General features: G+C 42.6%; 1 protein-coding gene across 1 annotated transcript; it reads right to left on the bottom strand.

Annotated features, from left to right (window-relative positions):
- Positions 1-10,088: 10,088 nt before the first annotated feature.
- LOC130360703 (uncharacterized) lies at positions 10,089-11,005 on the bottom strand. Its single transcript, XM_056563255.1, has 2 exons — positions 10,903-11,005; positions 10,089-10,816 (listed from the first exon to the last, which is right to left on the bottom strand). The coding sequence occupies exons 1-2, from the start codon at positions 10,947-10,949 to the stop codon at positions 10,216-10,218; spliced, it is 648 nt and encodes a 215-aa protein (XP_056419230.1). The 5' UTR covers positions 10,950-11,005; the 3' UTR covers positions 10,089-10,215.
- Between the last annotated feature and the right edge of the window lie 15,936 nt (positions 11,006-26,941).

Below are 26,941 nucleotides of genomic sequence, written 5' to 3'. Positions count from 1 at the left end.
CCATGTGTTTTATTAATTTATTTTTTTTGCTGTTCTGGCACCACAGGGGCTTCCTAAATGCGACATGCCCCCCAAAAACCATTTCAGCAAAATTTGCTTTACAAAAGCCAAATGTGACTCCTTCTCTTCTAAGCATTGTAGTTCGCCCGCAGAGCATTTTACTCCTAACATGGGGTATTTCCATACTCAGGAGAGATGGGGTTACAAATTTTGGGAGGCATTTTCTCCCATTACCCTTTGTAAAAATGGTAAACTTGGGGGGAAAAACTGCATTTTAGTGAAAAAACATATTTTTTTTTCATTTACACATCCGAAAAAGTCGTCAAACACATGTGGAGTGTTAAGGCTCGCTGGACCCCTTTTTACGTGCCTTGAGGGGTGTAGTTTCCAAAATTATATTTCATGTCAGAGTTTTCTGCTGTTCTGGCACCATAGGGGCTTCCTAAATGCAACATGACCCCCAAAAAACATTTTTTATAATGGGGTCATTTGTGTTGTATTTCTAATTTGAAGTCCCTTCAAATCCAGTTCAAAACTGAACTGGTCCCTGAAAAATTCTGATTTTGAAAATTTTGTGAAAAATTGGAAAATTGCTGCTGAACTTTGAAGCCCTCTGATGTCTTCTAAAAGTAAAAACATGTCAACTTTATGATGAAAATATAAAGTAGAAATATTGTATTTGTGAATCAATATATAATGTATTTGGAATGTCTGTTTTCGTTACAAGCAGAGAGCATCAAAGTTAGAAAAATGCAAAATTTTTTATTTTTTCATCAAATTTAGTAATTTTTCACCAAGAAATCATGCAAGTATCGACAAAAATGTAACACTAACATGAAGTAGAATATGTCACGAAAAAACTATCTCGGAATCAGAATGAAAAGTAAAAGCATCCCAGAGTTATTAATGCTTAAATTTAACCTCTTCAGGATATAGGGCGTATGGATACGCCCCGCATTCTGAGACCTTAAGGACCGAGGGCGTATCCATACGCCCATGGGAAATCCGGTCCGCACCGCTAGCCGGTTGGGGACCAGAGCCGGATGCCTGCTGAAATCGTGGCATATCGCCCAGGGGGGTCATTATGTTCCCCCATGTCGGCGATGGCCGCAGATCGCTGGACAATTCAGCCCAACAATCTGCAGCGATTCTGGGTCAATCGGGTCTCCAGTGACCCGCCGACCCGGAATTACTGGCTGATCGGGGCCATCTCTGACGGCCCCGAACAGCCATAGCCAGCAGGGGTGAGGTGGCACTGGTGCCACCTCACGATCACCCTGATTCGTCGGCCAGTTTACCGGCCGACCAATCAGGGCACCTGCTGCGGGTGTCACTCCCGCAACCCGCTCCACCCCTCTTCCGGAGGACGTGAGCGGGAAGTTGACCCCGGCAGCTGGGGACCCCAATCCCCGGCGTACTTGTTGGGATCGGGGCCCCAGGAGCGGCGGCGACGACAAGGGACTGACCTTTGTGCAGCGGCGTGGAGCAGCAGTTGGTGGTGAGTGACAGCCTCCTGCTGTTGCTTAGCAACAGCTCCCAGCATGCAAAAAGGGCATGCTGGGAGCTGTAGTTATGCAACAGCAGGAGGCCGACCACCACAACTCCCAGCATTCCCTTATGGGCATGCTGGGACTTATAGTTTTGCAACAGCTGGAGGCACATTTTTTCTATGGAAAAGTGTACCTTCAGCTGTTGTATAACTACAACCCCCAGCTTGCACACACAGCTAAAGTGCATGCTGGGAGCTGTAGTGGTGCATCTGCTGGTTGCATAACTACAACTCCCAGCATGCCCGTTGGCTGTCGGTGACTGCTGAGAGTTGTAGTTTTGCAACAGCTGAAGGCACACTGAGTTAAGTAGCAAACCAGTGTGTCTCCAGCTGTTGCATAACAACAATCCCCAGCATCCCCAGCCAAAGTAGTATGCCTCCAGCTGTTGCATAACTACAAGACCCAGTATGCCCTTCCGCTGTCCGAACATGCTGGGGGTTGTAGCTTTTGCAACAGCTGAAGGCACACTGGTTGCAAAACACTGAGTTTGTTACCAAACTCGGTGTTTCACAACCAGTGTGCCTCCAGCTGTTGCAAAACTACAACTCCCAGCATGCACTGATAGACCCTACATGCTGGGAGTTGTAGTTTTGCAACAGCTGGATGTTTCTCCCCCCCCCCAATGTGAATGTACAGGGTACACTCACATGGGCGGAGTTTTAGAGTAAGTATCCGGCTGCAAGTTTGAGCTGCGGCACATTTTCTGCCGCACCTCAAACTGCCAGCGAGAAACTACTTTGAACCCCGCCCGTGCGACTGTACCCTAAAAACACTACACTACACTAACACAAAATAAAATAAAAAGTAAAAAACACTACATATACACATACCCCTACACAGCCCCCCTTCCCAATAAAAATGAAAAACGTCTGGTACGCCACTGTTTCCAAAACGGAGCCTCCAGCTGTTGCAAAACAACTACTCCCAGTTCTGCCAGATAGCCACTGACTGTCTAGGCATGCTGGGAGTTTTACAACAGCTGGAGGCACCCTGTTTGGGAATCACTGGCGTAGAATACCCCTATGTCCACCCCTATGCAAGTCCCTAATTTAGGCCTCAAATGCGCATGGCGCTCTCACTTTGGAGCCCTGTCGTATTTCAAGGCAACAGTTTAGGGCCACATATGGGGTATCGCCGTACTCGGGAGAAATTGTGTTACATATTTTGGGGGGTATTTTCTGCTTTTACCCTTTTGAAAAATGTTAAAAAAAAAAATTTTTTTTTTTTTACATATGCAAAAGTCGTGAAACACCTGTGGGGTATAAAGGTTCACTTAACCCCTTGTCACGTTCCCCGAGGGGTCTAGTTTCCAAAATGGTATGCCATGTGTTTTTTTTCTTTTTTGCTGTTCTGGCACCATAGGGGCTTCCTAAATGCGGCATGCCCCCAGAGCAAAATTTGCTTTCAAAAAGCCAAATGTGACTCCTTCTCTTCTGAGACCTGTAGTGCACCAGCAGAGCACTTCTCACCCCCATATGGGGTGTTTTCTGAATCGGGAGAAATTGGGCTTCAAATTTTGGGGGGTATTTTTTGCTATTACCCTTTCTAAAAATGTGAGTTTTTTGGGAAACCAAGCATTTTAGGTAAAAAAAATTTTTTTTTTTTTTACATATGCAAAAGTCGTGATCACCTGTGGGGTATTAAGGTTCACTTTACTCCTTGTTACGTTCCCCGAGGGGTCTAGTTTCCAAAATGGTATGCCATGTGTTTTTTTTTTCTTTTGCTGTCCTGGCACCATAGGGGCTTCCTAAAGGTGACATGCCCCCCAAAAACCATTTGTCGATCCTCCCCTTCTGAGCCCTCTACTGCGCCCGCTGAACAATTAACATAGACATATTAGGTATGTGCTTACTCGAGAGAAATTGGGTTTCAAATATTGCAAAAATTCAAAAATTGGGTCTACAAGAACATGCGAGTGTAAAAAATGAAGATTTAGAATTTTCTCCTTCACTTTGCTGCTATACCTGTGAAACACCTAAAGGGTTAAAACACTTACTGAATGTCATTTTGAATACTTTAGGGGGTGCAGTTTTTATAATGGGGTCATTTGTGGGGCATTTCTAATATGAAGACCCTTCAAATCCACTTCAAAACCGAATTGTTCCCTGAAAAATAGTGAGTTTGAAAATTTAGTAGACATATTGTATATGTGAACCAAAAAAAAATTATTTTGAATATCCATTTTCCTTACAAGCAGAGAGTTTCAAAGTTAGAAAAATGCAAAATTTTAATTTTTTTCATCAAATTTGGGGATTTTTCACCAAGACAGGATGCAAGTTACCATAAAATTTTACCACTAAGTTAAAGTAGAATATGTCACGAAAAAACTATCTCGGAATCAGAATGATAACTAAAAGCATTCCAGAATTATTAATGTTTAAAGTGACAGTGGTCAGATTTGCAAAAAACACTCTGGCCCTTAAGGTGTAAAATGGCCTGGTCCTTAAGGGGTTAAGGACCCATGACGTAAGCGTACGTCATGGAGAATTCGGCCCCCGCCCAGCAGGCATCCCGTGCAAACGCCCAGGGGGATCAGCAGACTCGCCATGTCGGCGATCGCGTCAAATCACAAGTGAATTCACACTTGCAATTTGCGCAATTCCAGGTCATTCCGGGTCTATTGTGACCCAGTGACCCGGAATATAAGGGGGATCGCGGTTGTCTAAGACACCTACGATCCCCATCCTGCCCACCCACAATAGGCGGGGCAGGACAGGCAAACGACAGGGACCGGCGCCAAAGATCCACTTACCCATGTGGCGGGCGACGGAGGCAGTGGGCGACAGAGATCGGTGGGCAGCAATGTCGTGCGGCTGGATCGTACGGAAGTCAGTGAGTTGCCTAGCAACATCTGGAGGGTACAGTTTGAGACTACTATACAGTGGTCTCTAACTGTAGCCCTCCAGATCTTGCAAAACTACAACTCCTACCATGCCCAAACAGCTGTTTGCTGTCTGGGCATGCTGGGATTTGTAGTTTTGTAACATCTGGAGGGTCACAGTTTGGAGCAGTGGTCTATAAACTGTAGCCCTCCAGATGTTGCAAAACTGCAAATCCCAGCATGCCCAAACAGCAAACAGCTGTCTCAGCATGCTGAGAGTTGTAGTTAAGTACCTCCAGCTGTTGCATAACTACATCTCCCAGAATGCCCTTTGGCGATCAGTACATGCTGGGAGTTGTAGTTTTGCAACAGCTGGAGGCACACTGGTTGGAAAATACTGCATTAGGTAACAGAACCTAACTGAAGGTTTTCCAACCAGTGTGCCTCCAGCTGTTGCAAAAGTACAACTCCCAGCATGCACGGTTTGTCAGTACATGCTGGGAGATGTAGTTTTGAAACAGCTGGAGGTTTGACCCCCCATGTGATTGTACAGGGTACATTCACACGGGCAGGTTTACAGTAAGTTTCCTGCTTCAAGTTTGGGCTGCAGCAAATTTTTAAACACTACACTACACTAACACATAATAAAGGGTGAAACACTACATATACGTGTATTGCATGGCAGCGTTTCCAAAACGGAGCCTCCAGCTGTTGCAAAACAACAACTCCCAGCATTTCCGGACAGCCACTGACTTTCCAGGCATGCTGGGAATTTAGCAACAGCTGGAGGCACCCTGTTTGGGAATCACTGGCGTAGAATACCCCTAATTCCACCCCTATGCGATCCCTAATTTAGTCCTCAAATGCGCATGGTGCTCTCTCACTTCGGAGCCCTGTCGTATTTCAAGTAAACAGTTTAGGGGCACATATGGGGTATCTCCGTACTGGGGAGAAATTGCACTACAAATTTTGGGGGGCTTTTTCTCCTTTTACCCCTTATGAAAAGGAAAAGTTGGGAGCTACACCAGCTTGTAAGTGTAAAAAAATTAAAAAATTTACACTAACATGCTGGTGTTGCCCCATACTTTCACAAGCGCTAAAAGGAAAAAAAAGACACCCAAAATTTGTTACGCAATTTCTCCTGAGTATGGAAATACCCCATATGTGGGTGTAAAATGCTCTGCGGGTGCACAACAAGGCTCAGGAGTGAGAGTGCACTATGTACATTTGAGGCCAAAATTGGTGATTTGCACAGGTTCTGACATAAACGCAAAAAAATAAATACCCACATGTGACCCCATTCTGGAAACTACACCCCTCACGTAATGTAATAAGGGGTACAGTGAGCATTTACGCCCCACAGGTGTTTGACAGATTTTTTGAACAGCGGTCCGTGAAAATGAAAAATGTAATTTTTCATTTGCACAGCTCACTGTCCCAAAGATCTGTCAAACGCCAGTGGGGTGTAAATACTCACTGCACCCCCTTATTAAATTTTGTGAGGGGTGTAGTTTACAAAATAGGGTCACATGTGGGGGAGGTCCACTGTTCTGGCACCACGGGGCTTTGTAAACGCACATGGCCCCTGACTTCTATTCCAATCAAATTGTGTCTCCAAAAGCTCAATGGCGCTCCTCCTCTTCTGAGCATTATAGTGCGCCAGCAGAGCACTTGATGTCCACACATGGGGTATTTCCATACTCAGAAGAGATGGTGTTACAAATTTTTGGGGGCATTTTGTCCTATTACCCCTTGTAAAAAAAAATAATTTGAGGGAAACTAGCATTTTAGTTAAAAAATAAAATAATTTACACATCCAACTTTAACGAAAAGTCTTCAAACACCTGTGGGGTGTTAAGGCTCATTGGACCCCCTGTTATGTGCCTTGATGGGTGTAGTTTCCAAAATAGTATGCCATGTGGGATTTTTTTTGCTGTCCTGGCACCATAGTGGCTTCCTAAATGGGACATGCCCCCCCAAAAACCATTTCAGCAAAATCTGCTTTTCAAAACCCAAATGTGACTCCTTCTCTTCTGAGCATTGTAGTTCACCCCCAAAGCATTTTCCGTCCTAACATGGGGTATTTCCATACTCAGAAGAGATGGGGGTTACAAATTTTGGCGGGCAATTTGTCCTATTATCCCTTGTAAAAAAAAAATTGAGGGAAAACTAGCATTTTTGTGAAAAAAAAATCATTTACACATCCAACTTTAATGAAAAGTCGTCAAACACCTGTGGAGTGTTAAGGCTCACTGGACCACCTGTTACGTGCCTTGAGGGGTGTAGTTTCCAAAATGGTATGCCATGTGATTTTTTTTGCTGTTCTGGCACCATAGGGGCTTCCTAAATGTGACATGCCCCCCAAAAACCATTTCAGAAAAACTCACTCTCCAAAATCTCACTGTCGCTCTTTCCCTTCTGAGCCCTCTACTGCGCCCGCCGAACACTTGACATACACATATGAGGTATTTTCTTACTCGAGATAAATTGGATTACAAATTTTAGGAAGATTTCTCTCCTTTTACCCCTTGTAAAAATTCAAAAACTGGGTCTACAAGAACATGCGAGTGTAAAAAATGAAGATTTTGAATTTTCTCCTTCAATTTGCTGCTATTCCTGTGAAACACCTAAAGGGTTAACAAACCGTTTGAATGTCATTTTGAATACTTTGAGGGGTGCAGTTTTTATAATGGGGTCATTTGTGGGGTATTTCTAATATGAAGGCCCTTCAAATCCACTTCAAAACAGAACAGGTCCCTGAAAAATTTCGATTTTGAACATTTTGTGAAAAATTGGAAAATTGCTGCTATAATTTGAAGCCCTCTGATGTCTTCCAAAAGTAAAAACATATCAACTTTATGATGGAACCATAAATTAGATATTTTGTATAAGTGAATCAATATATAATTTATTTGGAATATTCATTTTCCTTATTAGCAGAGAGCTTCAAAGTAAAAAAAAATGCAAAATGTTAAATTTTTTCATCAAATTTTTGAATTTTTCACCAAGAAATGATGCAAGTATCGACAAAATTTTACCACTAACATAAAGTAGAATATGTCATGAAAAAAAGTTCTCGGAATCAGAATGAAAGGTAAAAGCATCCCAGAGTTATTAATGTTTAAAGTGAAAGTGGTCAGATGTGCAAAAAATGGCCGGGTCCTACAGTGAAAATTGGCTGGGTCCTTAAGGGGTTAAGGGGGTCCTTAAGGGGTTAAGGGGTTAAACCCCACTGGCATTTGACAGATCTTTGGAACAGTGGGCTGTGCAAATGAAAAATTTTCATTTTTCATTTTCACAGACCACTGCTCAAAAAATCTATCACACACCTGTGAGGTGTAAATGCTCACTGCACCTCTTATTAGGGGTGTAGTTTCCAAAATGGGGTCACATTGGGGGGGGGTTCACTGTTCTGGCACCATGGAGGCCTAAATGCACATGGCCTTCAATTTCAGCCAGATTCTCTCTCCAAAAGCCCAATAGCGCCCCTTCTTTTCTGAGCCCTTTAGTTTACCCGCAGAGTACTTTACATCAACATGTGGGGTATTTTCTGACTCAGAAGAAATGGGGTTACAAATTTTGCGGGGCTTTTCCTCCTATTACCCCTTGTGAAAATGATAAAATTGGGGTAACACCAGCATTTTAGTGAAAAGAAATATACAGTTTGTTTAACACCTGTGGGATGTTAAGGCTCACTATACCCCTTGTTACTTTACGTGAGGGGTGTAGTTTTCAAAATGGGGTCACATGTGGGTGTTTTTTTTTATGTTTATGTCAGAACTGCTGTAACTACCAGCCACCAATTTAGGCCTCAAATGTATATGGTACACTCTCCCTTCTGAGCCATGTTATGCGCCTGCAGTGCACTTTGTGTCAAAATATACAATTTATTTTTTCCTTTTACCTCTTGTGAAAATTAAAAGAATGGGGCAACACCAGCATGTTAGTGTAAAAAAATTAATTTGTTTACACTAACATGCTGGTGTAGACCCCAAATTTACCTTTTTTTTAAGGGGTAAAAGAAGAGAGAAAAAATTTGTAACCCAAAACTGTTGCCTTGAAATATGAGAGGGCTCCAAAGTGAAAGAGCACCATGCGCATATGGGGCCTAAATTAGGGATTTCCATCCACCACCAAATTACCCTACGGCAGTGCTTCCCAAATAGGGTGTCTCCAGCTGTTGCAAAACTCCCAGCATGCCAGGACAGTCAATGGCTATGCCGATGTTCTGGCCCCTGTATCACCCGTCATTACGCACAGAGTAAGTTTGCTCTGTGCAGTGATGACAGCAGGGTGCCGCAACCGAGACAACAGGGGTCCTTTGGAAAGGGGATAAGATGTCTTGGTGCATAGTACCCCTTTAAGAGGGAAAAACATGATATATATTTAACCCCAACCCAAATGTACCTTATATTTATTTTCTACCTAAGGTACATAAAGACCGAAAAAAAACACCTGGTTTTTTCGGTCTTTATGTACCAGATGTTTATCTGAATGTTTATCTGAATATATAGACCATCGGTTACAGAAATGTGTGGCGTCTTTACCAGGGCGTTTATTAACCCTATTGAAAGATATTATACGGGAAGAGGACTATATGTGGGCAACACTAAATGTTGCTTCATTATATAGTAACATACCACATGACAGAGGAGTGGAAGCTGTGTGATCTTTTTTAGTGGAAGAGCCCTTGATGCCCATTCATCAGAGGAACTTAATTTTGGAGGCCATTAAAAAATTTGTCCAGTGTTGAAAATCATCCCCTATCCCAATGATAGGGGATAAGTTTCAGATCGCAGGGGGTCCGACCGCTTGGGGGCCCCTGCAATCTCCTGTACAGGGCCCTGGTTCGCTGACACGCCCCCTCAAAAAAAGCGCTATGGCAGAGCGAGAGATTGCCAAAGGTAGCGCTACATCAGTCCCTCAAAAAATTTGAGTTCCTGGATTTAATGGGGTATTGCAGGAAAAAAACTTTTTTTTTATAAATACCAACTGGCTCCGGAAAGTTAAACAGATTTGTAAATTACTTATATTAAAAAATCTTAATCCTTCCAATAGTTATTAGCTTCTGAAGTTTTCTGTCTAACTGCTCAATGATGATGTCACGTCCCGGGAACTGTGCATGATGGGAGAATATCCCCATAGGAACTGCACAGCTCCCGGGACGTGAGTCATCAGAGAGCAGTTAGACAGAAACCAACAACTCAACTTCAGAAGCAAATAACTATTGGAAGGATTAAGATTTTTTTATAGAAGTAATTTACAAATCTGTTTAACTTTCCTGAGCCACTTGGTATTTATAAAAAAAGGTTTTGGCCTGGAATACCCCTTTAAATATCTATATTCAGGATGGCTGTTTGCATACTGCCACCTATTTTAAGAAGGTGGATGCAAACAGATACCTCGACTTTAACAGTTGCTGTCTGAAACAATGGAAGAAAAACATTCCATTCGGTCAAATAAAAAGAATCCGAAGGAATTGTTCTTCCACACAAAAATGCCAGCAACAACTAGATAACCTGGAGGATCGTTTTAAACAAAAAGGGTATCCCAAACCCCTTATACAAGGAGCACGCCAGAGAGTGGACGAATTAGAACAAAGTGCTTGCTTGAAAAATAATAAACAGGGTAATGCAGAGGGTGGTTACAATGATGAATTTGATTCTGTTTTTCTAACTAGGTAGGTTTTTGTATTTTTTTGTATAGGTTATATCATCAGCTCATATTATTGTGCCATGATTACTGGCACCATATGTAGTCCCCCAGTTATTCTTCTTTAGATGGTTTTCCCGTGTCCTGTGCAGTATTTCTCCCAGAAGTCCACTTGATGGCCCACATGGTGGTCTACACCCCGAAGTCATCAATTTTCACTCTAAGAGAGAGTGTGCAGCTGTTTCTGGAGACGGTCAACAATAACCTCTGCATGGTGGAATAATAGGTCACGATGTTTATCAGGATCAGTAGAAGCATCACCCACTCGATGATTATGATGGGGATTTCACGGATCTCGTCCCAGTCTTCATCATTATAGAATAATTCCTTTAATGTTTCATATCCAAAATAGAAAATTGTGCAGACAAAAGTCAGGCCACAGCAGGTGCATCTACTATGGTGGATGACTTTGTTTGCTCCTGGTAATTTATACATCTGGATGGACTGCCCAAGGTAGTATAAGGCTTCACATGTTATTGAAATTATCCTGCTGACAAAGTGTATCCTGGGATATTCTTTGGGGGAAAATACATGCATGACAGCTGTGTCAAAACAGGAGGCCCACACAATGACCAGCAGGATCCTCTGGATCAGGACCTGATGACCCCTGAACTCTTCAGTATGCATAACCATATACTTATAAATAAGAAAGGTTAGTACCAAAGTGCCAATGGACATCCCTATGAATCCAATTCTGAATAATATGCTTTCGGGAAAGAAATTACCCACGTCACTGTGAAGGAAAAGAAACCAATGTTATTATGGATATTTCCTCACTCCCAACTCATGAAATAAGAATCTTGTGCTTGTTTATCTTACCTGATGCTCATCAGTGGTGAGGTTGCATGGCCGAGGACGACCGTCATGATGTAACTGGTGGCAAGCCAGGCCACACACCAAAACGCCAACAGGAGGGGGACAAACTCCAAACCTTTTAGCTCCATTTCAGACAAGTAGAAGAAGAAGACGCTAATCTCACTAATCTCACTTATCTCACTGGAACAATCTACAGACTGAAGGCTCGGGTGGCTGTCAGTGGGATGTCATGCCTCCAGCTGTCTATGACATCACATGTGACATGTCAGAATGACTGCTTGTTTCTTGGAGCTGTCATGATTTAGTATCTGCTATAGACAGAACCTGATGTTTTTACTATGGACCTTACAGACCCCAGAACCCAAGTAATTAGTGCAGGGGCTCCATTTTGATCATCTCATATTTCACATTATTTGAGTTCCAGGGCTCAGATACATTTGCACCCTCTATAGCAGTGGTCTCCAAGCTGTGAACCCCCACCCGCTGCAAAACAACAACTCCCAGCATGCCCAGACAGCAACTTTGCATAAGGAAATAGTCTAATTAAACTTTATATATAGAATCCCCGACATCTCCAAGGATAAGCCTCTAAGGGTCTCGTTGAATCTTAATGTTATACCTTTTTTCAATAATATCGATGATTCCAAAATGTATGAATATAGGAATAATTCCATATAAGATACAAAAAGTTAGCATCCTCCATCTGACATTTTGGACGGTTTGCATCCTGTCTGAGGCCCAAACGCTTCAATCCCCATGGAGTATAATACATCCTATACAAAATCTTAGACTGTACCATTACATGGGCCTTATTATATGATGTAAAGTTCAAGTTTACAAAGGCTGTGTCCCATGAATCTGAATGTAAACCCCCCCCCCCCCCCCAAGTCCCTTTCCTATCTACCCTTAATAGCATCAACATTTTATACATTTTTGTCATGGGATTAGGGGCAGGGGGCCCTCTCATTAATTCAACAAGGGGATGTGAATGTACTCCCCTCAACTCTCCTTTTATTAGTTTATGATCTGCGTTACTTATTTGTAAAAAAAAAAAAAAAACAATGTTTCTGATTGCCTGCCACCCCATACTTATGGGCTATCTCTTCAAACGACTTTATTTGACCTAGAGCGTATAATTGATTTACATAAATAAGCCCCCTTTTCATCCAAAAGAGTGAATCTTTAATTTTAAGGAATTCTTTAAGTGCTTTATTTGACCATAATGAAGTAAAGTCAAAACTTCATGTGATTTTAAAACCTTTTTTAAGTTCCTCCCATACTTTATTATATAGATATGCATGGGTGTAGTGAGCATCCCAGCTTCCAAAATTTCAAAAATATCCTTATAACAACACATTAGAGAGAAAAAATAGGACTACATTTTCCCTCCTTCTCATAATATTCTGCACTTTTAGTGCTAAAAAGTAGTGTTGCTCGCAAATATTCGCAATTCGAATATTATTCGCGAATATCGCATATTCGCGAATTCGCGAATTTCGCGAATATAGCGCTATATATTCGTAATTACGAATATTCGTTTTTTTTTTTTTGTTTTTTTTCTTCACAGTACACATCACAGTGATCATCCCTCTCTGCTTCCAGCTTGTGTGGTGTAAAGAAGGCTGTAATACTACTGTGTGAGACTGCCGTGCGAAAATTCGTATATGCGAAAATTAGCATACGCAAATTTTCGCATATGCGAATTTTCGCACAGGCGAATTTTTGCACATGCTAATTTTGTATATGCAAATTTTCACATATGTTAATTTTCGCATACGCGAATCTTCGCATATGCGAAAATAAAACGAGGAGATAACGAATATGCGAATATTCGCGAATATATGACGAATATTCGTCCATATATTCGCGAATATTCGCGAATTCGAATATGGCCTATGCCGCTCAACACTACTAAAAAGTGCCTAAAAATAAAAAAAAAATGGAAGTGCCCAGCCCCCATCGTGCTCAGCTAACGTTAAATAAACATATTTCATTCTAGTGCGTTTTCTGCCCCAAAGTAGTGAATTTAATAAAGAAATAAGAGCTTGGAACCATTTTTCTGATATCCATACAGTATAGAAACATAGAATGTGTCAGCAGATAAGAACCATTTGGCCTATCTAGTCTGCCCAATAATCTGAATACTATGAATAGTCCCTGGCCCTATCTTATATGAAGGATAGCCTTATGCCTATCCCATGCATGTTTAAACTCCTTCACTGTATTTGCAGCGACCACTTCTGCAGGAAGGCTATTCCATGCATCCACTACTCTCTCAGTAAAGTAATACTTCCTGATATTACTTTTAAACCTTTGCCCGTCTAATTTAAAACTATGTCCTCTTTTGGTAGTTTTCTTCTTTTAAATATGCTCTCCTCCTTTACCATGTTGATTCCCTTTATGTATTTAAAAGTCTCTATCATATCCCCTCTGTCTCTTCTTTCTTCCAAGCTATACATGTTAAGGTCCTTTAACCTTTCCTGGTATGATTTATCCTGCAATCCATGTACTAGTTTAGTAGCTCTTCTCTGAACTCTCTCTAGAGTATCTATATACTTCTGGAGATACGTTCTCCAGTACTGCGCACAATACTCCAAATGAGGACTCACCAGTGTTCTGTACAGCGGCATGAGCACTTCTCTCTTTCTACTGCTTATACCTCTCCCTATACATCCAAGCATTCTGCTATTGTTTCCTGCTGCTCTATTACATTGTCTTCCTACCTTTAAGTCTTCTGAAATAATTTCTCCTTAATCCCTTTCCTCAGATACTGAGGTCAGGACTGTGTCAAATATTCTATATTCTGCCCGAGGGTTTTTACGCCCCATGTGCATTATCTTGCACTTATCCACATTAAACCCTTAAGGACGCAGCCCTTTTTCACCTTAAGGACTGAGCCCTTTTTCACAATTCTGACCACAGTCGTTTTAGGCATTAATAACTCTAAAACGCTTTTACCGAATATTCTGATTCTGAGATAGTTTTTTCGTGACATATTCTACTTTATTTTGGTGGTAAATTTTCATTGTTACTTGCATCCTTTTTTGGTGAAAAATCCCAAAATTTCATGAAAATTTTTAAAATTTAGCACTTTCCTAACTTTGAAGTTCTCTGCTTGTAAGGAAAATGGATATTCCAAATACATTTTATTTTTATTCACAAATACAATATTTCCACTTTATGTTGGCATCATAAAGTGGCTGTTCAAGGCCTGGGTTAATTCTAACTGATATTCCAAGATACTCAATAGTATTGTCAGGCTCCAAGACTTTCAGCCCGACCCCAACTCAACTACTGACTATATCAAACAGTAGTAGGCTCGACTTGGACCAATTAACCTTCAATCCAGAAAAATTCCCAAAACATTCAATTGTCTGCATAGCTTTCGGGATCGATAATAGCCATTGCAAGGGGTTCAATCTATAAAAGAAATAGAAGGGTGACAGGGGGCATCCCTGTCTACTCCCTCTCTCCAAATTAAATGTTTCTGTATGATTCCCATTGACTATAACCTGAGCTGAAGGTTGATCATACAGGACCCTGACCCATTCCAAAAATCTGCCACCCAACCCAAACCTCTCCATTGCCTGCCTAAGGTAGCTACAATCTACCCTGTCGAAGGCCTTCATGGCATCTATCGACAGGATGGATCAGAGCCCCTACTCCGGCACATGAGTATTAGCAAACAGCTTAATCAAACTATCATGAATATTTCGGCTCGGTACAAAGCCAGTTTGGTCAGTAGCAATCATTTTGTTACAAACCTTGACCAGTCTGTATTTAATAGAGAGATGGGTCTATATGAATCAGCTGAAAGAGGGTCCTTTCCCTTTTTTAACAGCAGAATTATGTTTGCTTCACGCATAGTCAATGGGAGAGACCTACTAATACAGGATTCATTGAACACTTTTAAGGGAGATGGCAGGAGCACCTCTCTGAATTCTACATATACCCCAAAAGGAAGTCCATCTGCTCCAGGGACTGAGTCCTTCAACATAGTAGCTTATAAACTTCCTGGATAGTGATAGGGCTATTTATGGCTGCAATCTCTTCTGGATCTAAATGTGGTAGATCACATTTTGAAAGAAATATTTTTGCATAAGATAAACAAACAGCACAGAAAAGTGCAACCCACAACCAGTACCCCTGTAGGTCCATAAGTCAACGCCATCACATCAAGAGGAGGAGTATGACATAGTAGCATTCTATCACGGAAGGAAGCATCCTCAGCACAATCCAGGGAGGCCCCACAATAACAAACAAGCATACATGCACATCCTCCACATCCCAATGACTCCGCCAAGAACCCCATCACCTTCCTTCAAAAAGAGGCTATAACAGAACACTCCCAGACCGCATGTAGAAAATTACCAACCTCCACAGAACAACGGATACAACTCCCCGTTCATCCCATACCAATCTCCAACTAACCTGTCTAAACCTGGGGTCTTGCCATGAGGAAGATCCGTTATAGTCTGCCCCACCTCCTCCAGGGTAAACAGGGAATCTAAAAAGCAAAGTGCAGATAAGATGAAGACCAGCTCACCCCGCCTCATAATTTTTATTGATTATGAATAGTAAATTACATATATAAGCATTAATTCATATGTGATACATCTTCCGTTTACTCCTGTGACATCCCTGGTTCTTGAACATGTTTGCAATTTTGTTCATTTGTTTTCTTATTATTTTCCCATTGTAATTTCAAGCTCTTCTTTCCTATGTTTTCCTCATCTGGATCATATGCTATACATATATTTTGTGCTTCAATTATTTATGCATTTTTTCTTATTTGCCTATACCATAATATATCTATTTGTAAGGGGTTAATCCCTGCCGGTCACATGATATGTGATTGACCGGAATTGCTCCCCACCTATATAAACCCACATGTACTATGCAAAAATTGTATGACTAAGAGCGCATTCAGCGATTGAAACGCGTTACTTGTATCCTCCTTGTGTTATGGATTAAAATCTTTTTATCTGCACGAGCTGGATCCATCTTTCTTTGTTCTTCTAAAAAGCAAAGTGTAGGGAAAGTGGAAAATGTAGGGAAACCTTAGTAAATACGGTGAAAAATAAATTGTAGGGAATTAAAACTTACAGAGAAACCTACACTCCACTCTTAGTAAATAAGGGACTTTGTGTGTATTGGAACTAAACCAAAAAAGGGAGGGAAAAAAGCTAATTGGACATAATGTCACACCAAACTACAAAAATGGTCTGCACAAAATTATTGGCACCCTTAACTTAATATTTGGTTACACACCCTTTGGAAAAAATAACTGATATCAGTCGCTTCCTATAACCATCAATAAGCTTCTTACACCTCTCAGCCGGAATGTTGGACCACTCTTCCTTTGCAAACTGCTCTAGGTCTCTCTTATTAGAAGGGCGCCTTTTCCCAACAGCAAATTTAAGATCTCTCTGCAGGTGTTCAATGGAATTTAGAACTGGACTCATTGCTGGCCACTTCAGGACTCTCCAGCGCTTTGTTGCCATCCATTTCTGGGTGCTTTTTGATGTATGTTGGGGGTGATTTATCAAAACCTGTGTAGAGGAAAAGTTGCTGAGTTGCCCATAGCAACCAATCAGATCGCTTCTTTCATTTTTGCAAAGGCCTCTGAAAAATGAAAGAAGCAATCTGATTGGTTTGCTATGGACAACTCATCAACTTTTCCTCTGGACATTTTTTGATAAATTTCCCCAATTCTTCTGCTGGAAGACCCAAGATCTCAGACACAAACCCAGTTTTCTGCCACTGGGCTGTAAAGTGCGACCCAAAATCCATTAATTATCCTCAGACTTCATGATGCCTTACACACATTCAAGGCACCCAGTGCCAGAGGCAGCAAAACAACCCCAAAACATCATTGAACCTCCACCATATTTCACTGTAGGTACTGTGTTTTTTTTTCTTTGTAGGCCTCATTCCATTTTCCGTAACCAGTAGCATGATGTGCTTTACTAAAAAGCTCTATCTTGGTCTCATCTGTCCACAAGAAGTTTTTCTAGAAGGATTTTGGCTTACTCAAGTTCATTTTGGCAAAATGTAATGTGATAGCCTTGGGGAGTAGGGTATATGGAATGTAGCTGTGCGGTGACTAAAGGGTGTTTGGTTAACCCCTGCTATTCGTGCCGCCAGGGTGAGGGCTCCTCTGTAATGCTTGTCCTACCATGACTCTTCACAAGAGTGATAGGGAGGTATAGAATAATGGAATGTCCACAACCGGAGAGTTTGCTGAAAACAGTTGGAACTTTTACTGCAGATTTTATGCAACTTCACAACAGGAACAGTCTCTACAAATGCAAATTCTCTTGGAGATTGACAAAGGTTGGGACCTTAAGCAATTTAGAGACTTTAGATTGATATGCAGTGTTTCACTGGATTTAGGGGAATTAGTTGCGGTCCAGTAGTCATGCTAGCTTTAGCGGGGATTAAATTAGAACTCACGGTTTAGGTTCTGCTTAGGCCGTCAGGTTGTTAGGCCTAGCGTGTCTTTGAAAATTACGCAGATCCGTCCTGCTAGTGTGGCATCCACAAGAGCAGCAACCCAAGAGAGCGATAATTGGCTACAGCTCCCTTATATGGGCAGGGGCTGGACTAGTGTTAATTGGTCCAATACTGATGTCAATCACCTTCACACAGGATTATGTGACCCAAGGACCTCCAAAAGGTCCTCTAACATACCATAGAGGATTTAACATGGTCACATGACCGAAGGTCCTGCGACGCTAGAAAGGTAAGTATATTATACATTATATTAAATATACATTATTATTAAATATGTGCATATATAAACATTTCAGAATTAGAGCAGAGGAGAGGCGACTAGGGACTGTCCCACCTGGGGGACCCTACCTGAGCGTAGTTACTCTGACTTTGGGGACCACCATACAAGGTACGGTATGTAATACGGTACCGGGACACCACACTAGTCTTGCTTTTTTATGTCTCTGTGTCAGCAGTGGGGTTCTCCTGGGTCTCCTGCCATAGTGTTTCATTTCATTTAACTGTCGACAGATAGTTTGCGCTGACATTGATGTTCCCTGAGCCTGCAGGACAGCTTGAATATCTTTGGATCATCGGAACTTGTTTGGGACTGCTTATCCACCATCCGTAATTCCTGCATTGACACCTTTCATCAACTTTTCTCTTCTGTCCACACCCAGGGAGATTAGCTTCAGTGCCATGGGTTGCAAACTTCTTGAAGTTTAAAGGAGCTTAAAGGAGCATCACAGGCTTGAAACAATCTTATTTTTCCACAATTTTTAAAAGGTGCCAATCATTTTGTCCAGCCCATTTTTGGAGTTTGGTGTGACATTATGTCCAATTTGCTTTTTTTCCTCCCTTTTTTGGTTTAGTTCCAATACACACAAAGGGAATAAACCTGTGTATAGCAAAACATGTGTTACTGCAAACCCTTTCTGTCAGAAATACTTAATTTTCTTGAAAAATTTCAGGGGCGCCAACATTTACGGCCATGACTGTAATATATATATATATATATATATATATGTACTGGTGGACGTAATTGTCTAGCCTTAAAGGGGTACTCCAGTGGAAAACTTTTTTTTTTAAATCAACTGGTGCAAGAAAGTTAAACAGATTTGTAAATTACTTCTATAAAAAAATCTTAATCCTTCTAGTGCTTATTAGCTGCTGAATACTACGGAGGAAATTATTTTCTTTTTGGAACACAGAGCTCTCTTCTGATATCACGAGCACAGTGCTCTCTGCTGACATCTCTGTCCATTTTAAGAACTGTCCAAAGTAGGTGTGCTGCCTTCGCAATGTATTTTACATGCTTGGCACTCAGCAGGGTCTGTTCCTTTAAGACCCTCCATTTTCTTGAAGCCTAGAGGCGGGCCTTCTCTCTAAAGCATAGGGCTAGCTCCGGCATGTCTCATTCATTCCAGCTCCAGCCACCCCAGTGACCAGATCCACAGGACTTCTTAAAGCTAATACAGACTGCAAATCTGATAAATACCAAAGCCTGTGAGTACGGAATTGTTATTTAGCCTGTGTAGAGAGATGCTAGGCATTTGTAGATAGATAATGTGTTTTCATTGTGTAGTAAGTGAGCACATGTTAGACCCTATCTATGTATTAGCTATGCATAATGTAAGGCACTTGAATAGCCATGCTTATATTTGTCTTTCATATGTTTGTTTTACAGTTTTACCGCACTTTCATTATATCTCAGTAAAGATTACATCAGTTAAGCATCCAGCGTGTCTTTCCTTGAGATTCGGTATAAACTTGATGTGAAGCTGTGTCCACGAGACAGCGGAGACATTATAGTAAAAAGGTTTTTAAAACGTTATCAGAAGCAGTTAATCAGCTTTGAATCGTCCGCAGCAGTAAAAAAGACTCATAAATCCTGTGCCCTGCAGTCTGTGTCGGAGTAAGGGCGCGAAGCACTAGAAAGTGAAACTAATTCTCTCACATGCTATAACACCGCTGTGCTGTGTCCAGTCATCATCATTATCTACGCTGCCAGCTAAATCAAGATGCAGAACCCAGAGAACAGCACTCTGACAGTTAACCTTCAATGCTCCTATAAAGAGGAAGACACCTTGCCAAGAAGTAGATCAAGGTGCACAACATTGTCTAGAGCGTCCAGTCAAACAAATCTAACTTCGGTTAGCGCCGATGCATCAAGATTTAAACGCCATAGTTCTAGACACTCAAGCACCACCAGCCTGTCATCCGCTAGCGCCATAGCAACTAAGGCAAGAGCGGAAGCAGAGGCAGCTTGTGCAATGGCATCCTATGCAAAGCAGGAAGCTGAATTGATGAAAGAACAAGCAAAAAGTGAATCTGAAGCACTTAGAAGAGAAGCTGAATTGATGAAAGAACAAGCAAAAAGTGAATCTGAAGCACTTAGAAGAAAAGCAAAAAGTTAATCTGAAGCACTTAGAAGAAAAGCTGAATTGATGAAAGAACAAGCTGAAGCACTTAGAAGAAAAGCTGAAGTGCAAGCATCTTTACACTTACTGCAACAGCAGAAAAACGCTGCAGCAGCCTTAGCCGAGGCAGAAGTTCTCACAAGGGCTGCCGAAGCTCAGTTCGCTGACATAGAAACCCAGATGTCACCCCTCAGCGCAAGCCAACGTACCCGTGAGTACATACAGTCACAAGCAACCATGTACACTGACCAGCAGTTCAATGACACACCAAGGCAATCATTGACTCCACCAGCAATAAGCAACTTTGATACTATGCAACACTGCAAGACTGAATCAGAACCTCAGGGTAGGAAGTCAAGTGGTCGCATGCTCGGAGACCAATCTGCCAACCTGACAAGAGTGCAAACGGATTCTGATGTACTAGGGAGTAAATACAAGTCTGGATTATAGCAGAAAGACTTACAACAGAGGAGAACAAAGCAGACTTAGTCAAGTGCCTCATCAGCCTTACCAGCCGCAGCCATACCCTGAGTTTACACCCAGGAAGTATTCACCAGATGCAGCAAGAGCTACAGAGGTAGCAAGATTCCTGATGCGCCGTGAGATAGTGAGCGCTGGTCTCATGAAATTCGACGACCGTCCAGAAAACTACTGGGCCTGGAAGTCATCTTTCCTAAGCGGTACCCAAGACTTAGATCTGACAGACAGAGAAAAGCTTGATCTGCTCGTCAAATGGCTAGGACCAGAGTCCACTGAGCAAGCCCAAAGAATCAGATCAGTACATGTTCATGATGCAGCAGCAGGACTTGCAATGGTGTGGAGGAGACTAGAACACTGCTATGGGTCACCTGAAGTGATTGAAGATGCTCTTCTGAAGAGGATAGAAAACTATCCAAGAATGACAAACAAAGACAATCAAAAGCTGAGAGGGTTTGGGGACCTACTCTTAGAAATAGAAGCCGCTAAGTCTAGTGGATATCTGCCAGGTCTCTCATACTTAGATACAGCACGTGGAGTTGATCCCATAATCGAGAAACTTCCTTTCAACTTGCAGGAAAGGTGGGTCACTCAAGCATCAAGATACAAGAAAGAACATCGAGTCGCATTTCCACCATTTGCCTTCCTTGCTGAATTCATCGTAGACCAAGCTGAAACACGCAATGATCCAAGCTTTGCATTCCTGAACAAGAGAACTGCAAGCTCCCCAAAGGTAGAGCAAAAACATCCAACGCCTTACAAAGAACGCAGAGCAACAGTTTCTGTACGGAAGACAGAAGTCTCGCCTGAGTCTGCAGTCAATCAGGAAGACAACACAAGTAAGAAAGTTGAGGAGCCAGACAAAATATGTCTCATCCACAACAAGCCTCATCCACTAAGAAAATGTCGCAGTTTCAGAAGTAAGACGTTAGAAGAGCGCAAAGCTTACCTTAAAGACAATCACATTTGTTTCAGATGTTGCGCTTCAATTCAGCATCTTGCAAAAGACTGTACAAAAACAATAAAATGCACAGAGTGCAACAGTGACAAACACCTGTCAGCACTACACCCAGGACCACCACCATGTAAACAAGAAGTTCCAGCAACTCAAGAAGATCATGGTGGGGAGCAAGGCGAGAGTACAACGCCAGCAGTAACCTCAAAGTGTACTGAGATCTGTGCAGAGCAGGGCCGCCCCAGATCATGTTCCAAGATATGCTTAGTCAAGGTGTATCCTGCAGGCTTCAGAGAAAAAGCAATCAAGATGTACACAGTCTTGGATGAACAGAGTAACAGATCTCTGGCAAAAACAGAGTTCTTTGACCTCTTCGGTGACAAAGGAAGTCCAACTCCATACACCCTGAAAACTTGTTCTGGAGTTGTAGAGACAACAGGGAGAAGAGCAAACAACTACATCATTGAGTCATTAGATGGAAAGACAAAGGTGACTCTTCCTACCCTCATAGAATGTGATGAGATGCCAGACGACAGGTCAGAGATCCCCACACCTGAAGTTGCTCGTCATCACCCCCATCTGGTGCGAATAGCAGACCAGATACCAGCACTAGATCCAGATGCTGCAATCATCCTTCTACTTGGGAGAGATATCCTCAAAGTGCACAAAGTCAGAGAACAGTACAATGGGCCACACAATGCACCATTTGCAAAACGCCTTGATCTCGGATGGGTCATCGTTGGAGAAGTATGTCTAGACGGACTCCACAAACCAGAAAAGGTAAATGTCTACAGAACACATCTGTTACAGAATGGTCGTACATCTTGTCTTTGCCCATGTACCAACAGTCTACACATTAAAGAGAGACTTGTAAACCCAACACATCATCCGAGTATCCAGAGGTGCATGGAAGACTTAGCCTCAACTGGAGATACAGATGAACTGGGCTGTAAGGTGTTTGAAAGAACACGAGATGACGACAAGCTAGCACCCTCAGTGGAAGATACTCTCTTCCTTGAGATCATGGACAGAGAAGTCTTCAGAGACAAATCAGGCAGCTGGGTAGCCCCTCTACCCTTCCGGTCACCACGCCATCGCCTTCCTGACAACAAGGTACAAGCAGAGAAACGCTTCACCTCGTTGCAGCACATGCTACAAAGAAAGCCAAATATGAAGAAACACTTCCAAGCCTTCATGCAGAAGATCTTTGATAACGATCAAGCTGAAAGGGCACCACCACTACAAGAGGACCAAGAACACTGGTACTTACCAATATTTGGGGTGTACCATCCTCAGAAACCAGGCCAGATACGCGTAGTATTTGACTCTAGTGCGAAACACCAAGGCATCTCACTAAATGATGTCCTTCTCAGCGGACCTGACCTGAACAATACACTCCTTGGAGTACTCATCAGGTTCAGAAAAGAACTCGTAGCAGTGACAGCAGACGTACAACAGATGTTCTACTGTTTCCTTGTTCGTGAAGATCACAGAGACTACTTAAGGTTCCTGTGGTATGCAGACAATGACTTTAACAAAGAAATCACAGAGTACAGGATGAAGGTACATGTGTTTGGAAACAGCCCTTCTCCAGCTGTAGCTATCTACAACCTGAGACGAGCAACACAGCAAGGTGAAAGACATGGTCAAGAAGCCACACAGTTCATCATGAAGAACTTCTACGTAGATGATGGACTTGCTTCTTTCTCCAGCAACGAAGAAGCTATCAACGTCCTGAAAAGTACAAGAGAAATGTTGGCAGAATCCAACATAAGACTGAACAAGGTAGCTTCCAACAGCAACAGAGTCATGGAAGCATTTCCAATGGAAGACCGTGCTAAAGACCTCAAAGACTTGGATCTAGGAACAGAATCACCACCCTTGCAAAGAAGTCTTGGGATTAGTTGGGACCTGAAGACTGACAGTTTCACCTTCAGGGTCTCCAGAGAAGAGAAGCCATTCACAAAAAGAGGTGTCCTATCTACAGTCAACAGTCTTTACGACCCCCTGGGGTTCGTAGCACCCATCATCATGCAAGGTAAAGCTCTTTTGAGACAGATCACTACTGAGCAAGAACAAAGTGACTGGGACATACCTCTACCTGAAGAGAAGGAAATGCAGTGGAAGTTGTGGAAAGACTCATTGTTAGAGCTTGAACAACTCAACATCCCTAGACCATACGTATCTGTTTCCTTGTCTGCTACAAAGAGAAGAGAAATATGCATATTCTCTGACGCCTCCACTATGGCTCTCGCATCTGTCGCCTACCTTAGGGTAATAGACACTGAGGGACAAAGCCATGTCGGGTTCCTCATGGGAAAATCTAAGCTGGCTCCCAGACCGGCTCACACTGTCCCACGTCTAGAACTTTGTGCTGGTGTCTTAGCTGTAGAGATGGCAGACATGATTACAACAGAACTGGACATCGAGATCCATGCAATTAACTTTTATACAGACAGCAAGATTGTGTTAGGATATATTCACAATGCTTCAAGAAGATTTTATACATACGTGGCCAACAGAGTGACACGTATCAGAAAGTCTACAAGTCCAGAACAGTGGCATCACATCAGCACAGACAAGAACCCAGCTGATCATGGGACAAGACTAGTGCCAGCCGCTGCGCTCAAGCAAACTAACTGGTTTGTAGGTCCATCTTTTCTTCGTAAACCAGAAACCAAAGGAAATACTCAGGTAGAGACCTTTCAGCTCATAGAACCAGATCAAGACAAAGAGGTAAGACCTCAAGTGACAGTTTGCAGGACTATAGTTACAAGAGACAGTCTGGGCGCCCATAGATTTGAAAGGTTTTCCAGCTGGAAGTCGCTGACCCGTGCAATCGGAAAACTTATCTGTCTAGTCAGATCCTCCTGCAGAGCTACCAATACTGATCAGCATAGCAATGACCACCTTGAACAAGCCAAGGTCACGATCATCAGATGCGTCCAACAGGAAGTCTTTAAAGAAGAAATCCAAAGCCTTCTGAAAAAGGAAGAGATTTCTCAACACAATTCGCTCAAGGACTTGTACACCAAGCAAAGGAAACAAGTTCAAAGTCTTGCGGACATTTTCTGGAAGAGGTGGAGACAGGAATACCTGGTGATATTCCAGCCACGCAAGAAATGGCAAGATAACAAGCCCAATTTACAAGTTGGAGACTTTGTTTTACTGAAAGACTCTCAGGCCCACAGGAACGAGTGGCCTATTGGACTCATTGTGGGGACTGATCCTAGTAGTGATGCTAGAGTTAGAAAGGTTGAAGTTAGGATTGTTAGACAGGGCATTCCCAAAGTGTATGCAAGGCCAATTTCTGAAGTAGTTTTACTTCTGTCCAAGGGTTAGTGGCATAACAAAAAGTATGCCAGGTGGGGAGTGTGCTGCCTTCGCAATGTATTTTACATGCTTGGCACTCAGCAGGGTCTGTTCCTTTAAGACCCTCCATTTTCTTGAAGCCTAGAGGCGGGCCTTCTCTCTAAAGCATAGGGCTAGCTCCGGCATGTCTCATTCATTCCAGCTCCAGCCACCACAGTGACCAGATCCACAGGACTTCTTAAAGCTAATACAGACTGCAAATCTGATAAATACCAAAGCCTGTGAGTACGGAATTGTTAGTTAGCCTGTGTAGAGAGATGCTAGGCATTTGTAGATAGATAATGTGTTTTCAGTGTGTAGTAAGTGAGCACATGTTAGACCCTATCTATGTATTAGCTATGCATAATGTAAGGCACTTGAATAGCCATGCTTATATTTGTCTTTCATATGTTTGTTTTACAGTTTTACCGCACTTTCATTATATCTCAGTAAAGATTACATCAGTTAAGCAACCAGCGTGTCTTTCCTTGAGATTCGGTATAAACTTGATGTGAAGCTGTGTCCACGAGACAGCGGAGACATTATAGTAGGAGAAAATCCCCATAGCAAACATATGCTGCTCTAGTCAGTTCCTGAAATAGACAGAGATGTCAGCAGAGAGTACTTTGCTCATGATTCAGCAGAGAGCACTGTGTTCCAAATCTGTTTAACTTTCTGGCACCAGTTGATTTAAAAAAAAAAAAAAAAGTGTTCCACCGGAGTACCCCTTTAATAATGAATATCCTCTTTCCCTTATTTTTGCCCTTAGATAAGATGGCTGCCTGGGATTCAAGAGATATGCGGATGCCCATGGTAGATTGTGGTCTTTTGGTTACATGATGTATATAGACCACACCCATGGGTGTATTCGTTTCATTGAGAATTGCGCTGGAGTATTATGGCTCCTATGCGTAGACTTGGGATTAAGAGGCTCCCGAGTCACATGACCGCATGATGTAATGCATCATGTGATTTGTGCACTTCCATCCTTGCGCACCAGCTTTGTTTACAAGCGGCTGGGGAACACGCTGTTACGGTGAATGGACGGTAACATGGACGGAAGGTAACTCCCCTTAATTAACATTTTATGTGGATTCATATTGTGAGTTTTGAGAATTTACTTGTATTTCATGCTTATATGCACTTTTAATGTATTAGCACGTGCAGTTATACAATGGAACACTTGTGATGAACTTTTGATGATGAGCATCTTGAAGAACATCTTGGCCGCGCTGCAACAAGGAAGGGTGAGCCATGCGCCCTGCATGGCACACGTGTTAAATCTGGTTGTCAAGAAGTTCCTGAAGTGTTCCCCCCATTTGCAAGACATCCTAACAATGGGAAGGAAACTTTGCATGCACTTCAGCCACTCGTACACCGCAAAGCATAACTTCCTTGAGCTTCAGCGTCAGAATGGTATCCCCCAACATAGTCTGATATGTGACATTGCCACACGTTGGAACAACTGTACGAACAGAGAAAAGCAATCACCGATTTCTTGATGATCCAAGCGGATAGGCGTACTCTACTGTGTAACTTTAATGTGAACCAGTGGCAGCTCATACGTGACACCTACCGTTTGCTCAGGCCCTTTGAGGAAGCCACATTATTAGTAAGTCGCCAGGATTACAGGATGAACGAGGTCATTCCACTGCTTTTTTTTCCTGCAACGAGTGTTGGAAATGATGGCTGGTCAGAGCAATGGAGATGTTGCGCCTACAACTCACTGCCACATGAGCCCTGTGGGGGCTGAACTGGAGGAGGATGAGGGGCACAGTGGAGCACAGTTTAGGTTTCATGAGATGAGCGATGCTTCTAGTCATCTGACAGGAGAGGAGGAGCAATATCAACTACAGGAGCTGGAGGGTTATGAGGAAGGTGAGACAGAGGCACCAGACACACCGTGGCAGTATGCAGTGGAGATGGAGGCAGGGAGTCCCTCCGAGTCACTTGCACAAATGGTACTATGCATGCTCAGTTGCTTGCATAGTGACCGCCGAATTGTCAAAATTCGACAGCGGGATGACTTCTGGCTCTCCACCTTATTGGATCCTCGTTACCGGCACAAAATGGGGGCCTTTTTTACACCCACTGAGAGGGAGGACAAACTGACAGAGAGATCCTACGTAGTCAATTGATGCCTGCTGATGCCTATTGGAGCCATCGTCTATCCACTCGCAGGTCTTACTCAGGGGGCCCTCTGCGCTCACCTTCCACTGCCATGGCGTTTGGGGAGGGGTGGGGTGGCCGGAGCTGTACCAGCTCAATCAGCAGCCTGAGTTTACAGTCACTGATGAGTACCTTTCTTCACCTGCATAGTGAAACAACTCATCAGCAGCAGGTA

Source organism: Hyla sarda, chromosome 3 (genome assembly GCF_029499605.1).
Source record: "Hyla sarda isolate aHylSar1 chromosome 3, aHylSar1.hap1, whole genome shotgun sequence".
Lineage (NCBI taxonomy): Eukaryota > Metazoa > Chordata > Amphibia > Anura > Hylidae > Hyla > Hyla sarda.
The sequence above is the reverse complement of the archived record's forward strand: the minus strand, read 5'-3'. Positions and strand labels throughout refer to the sequence as shown.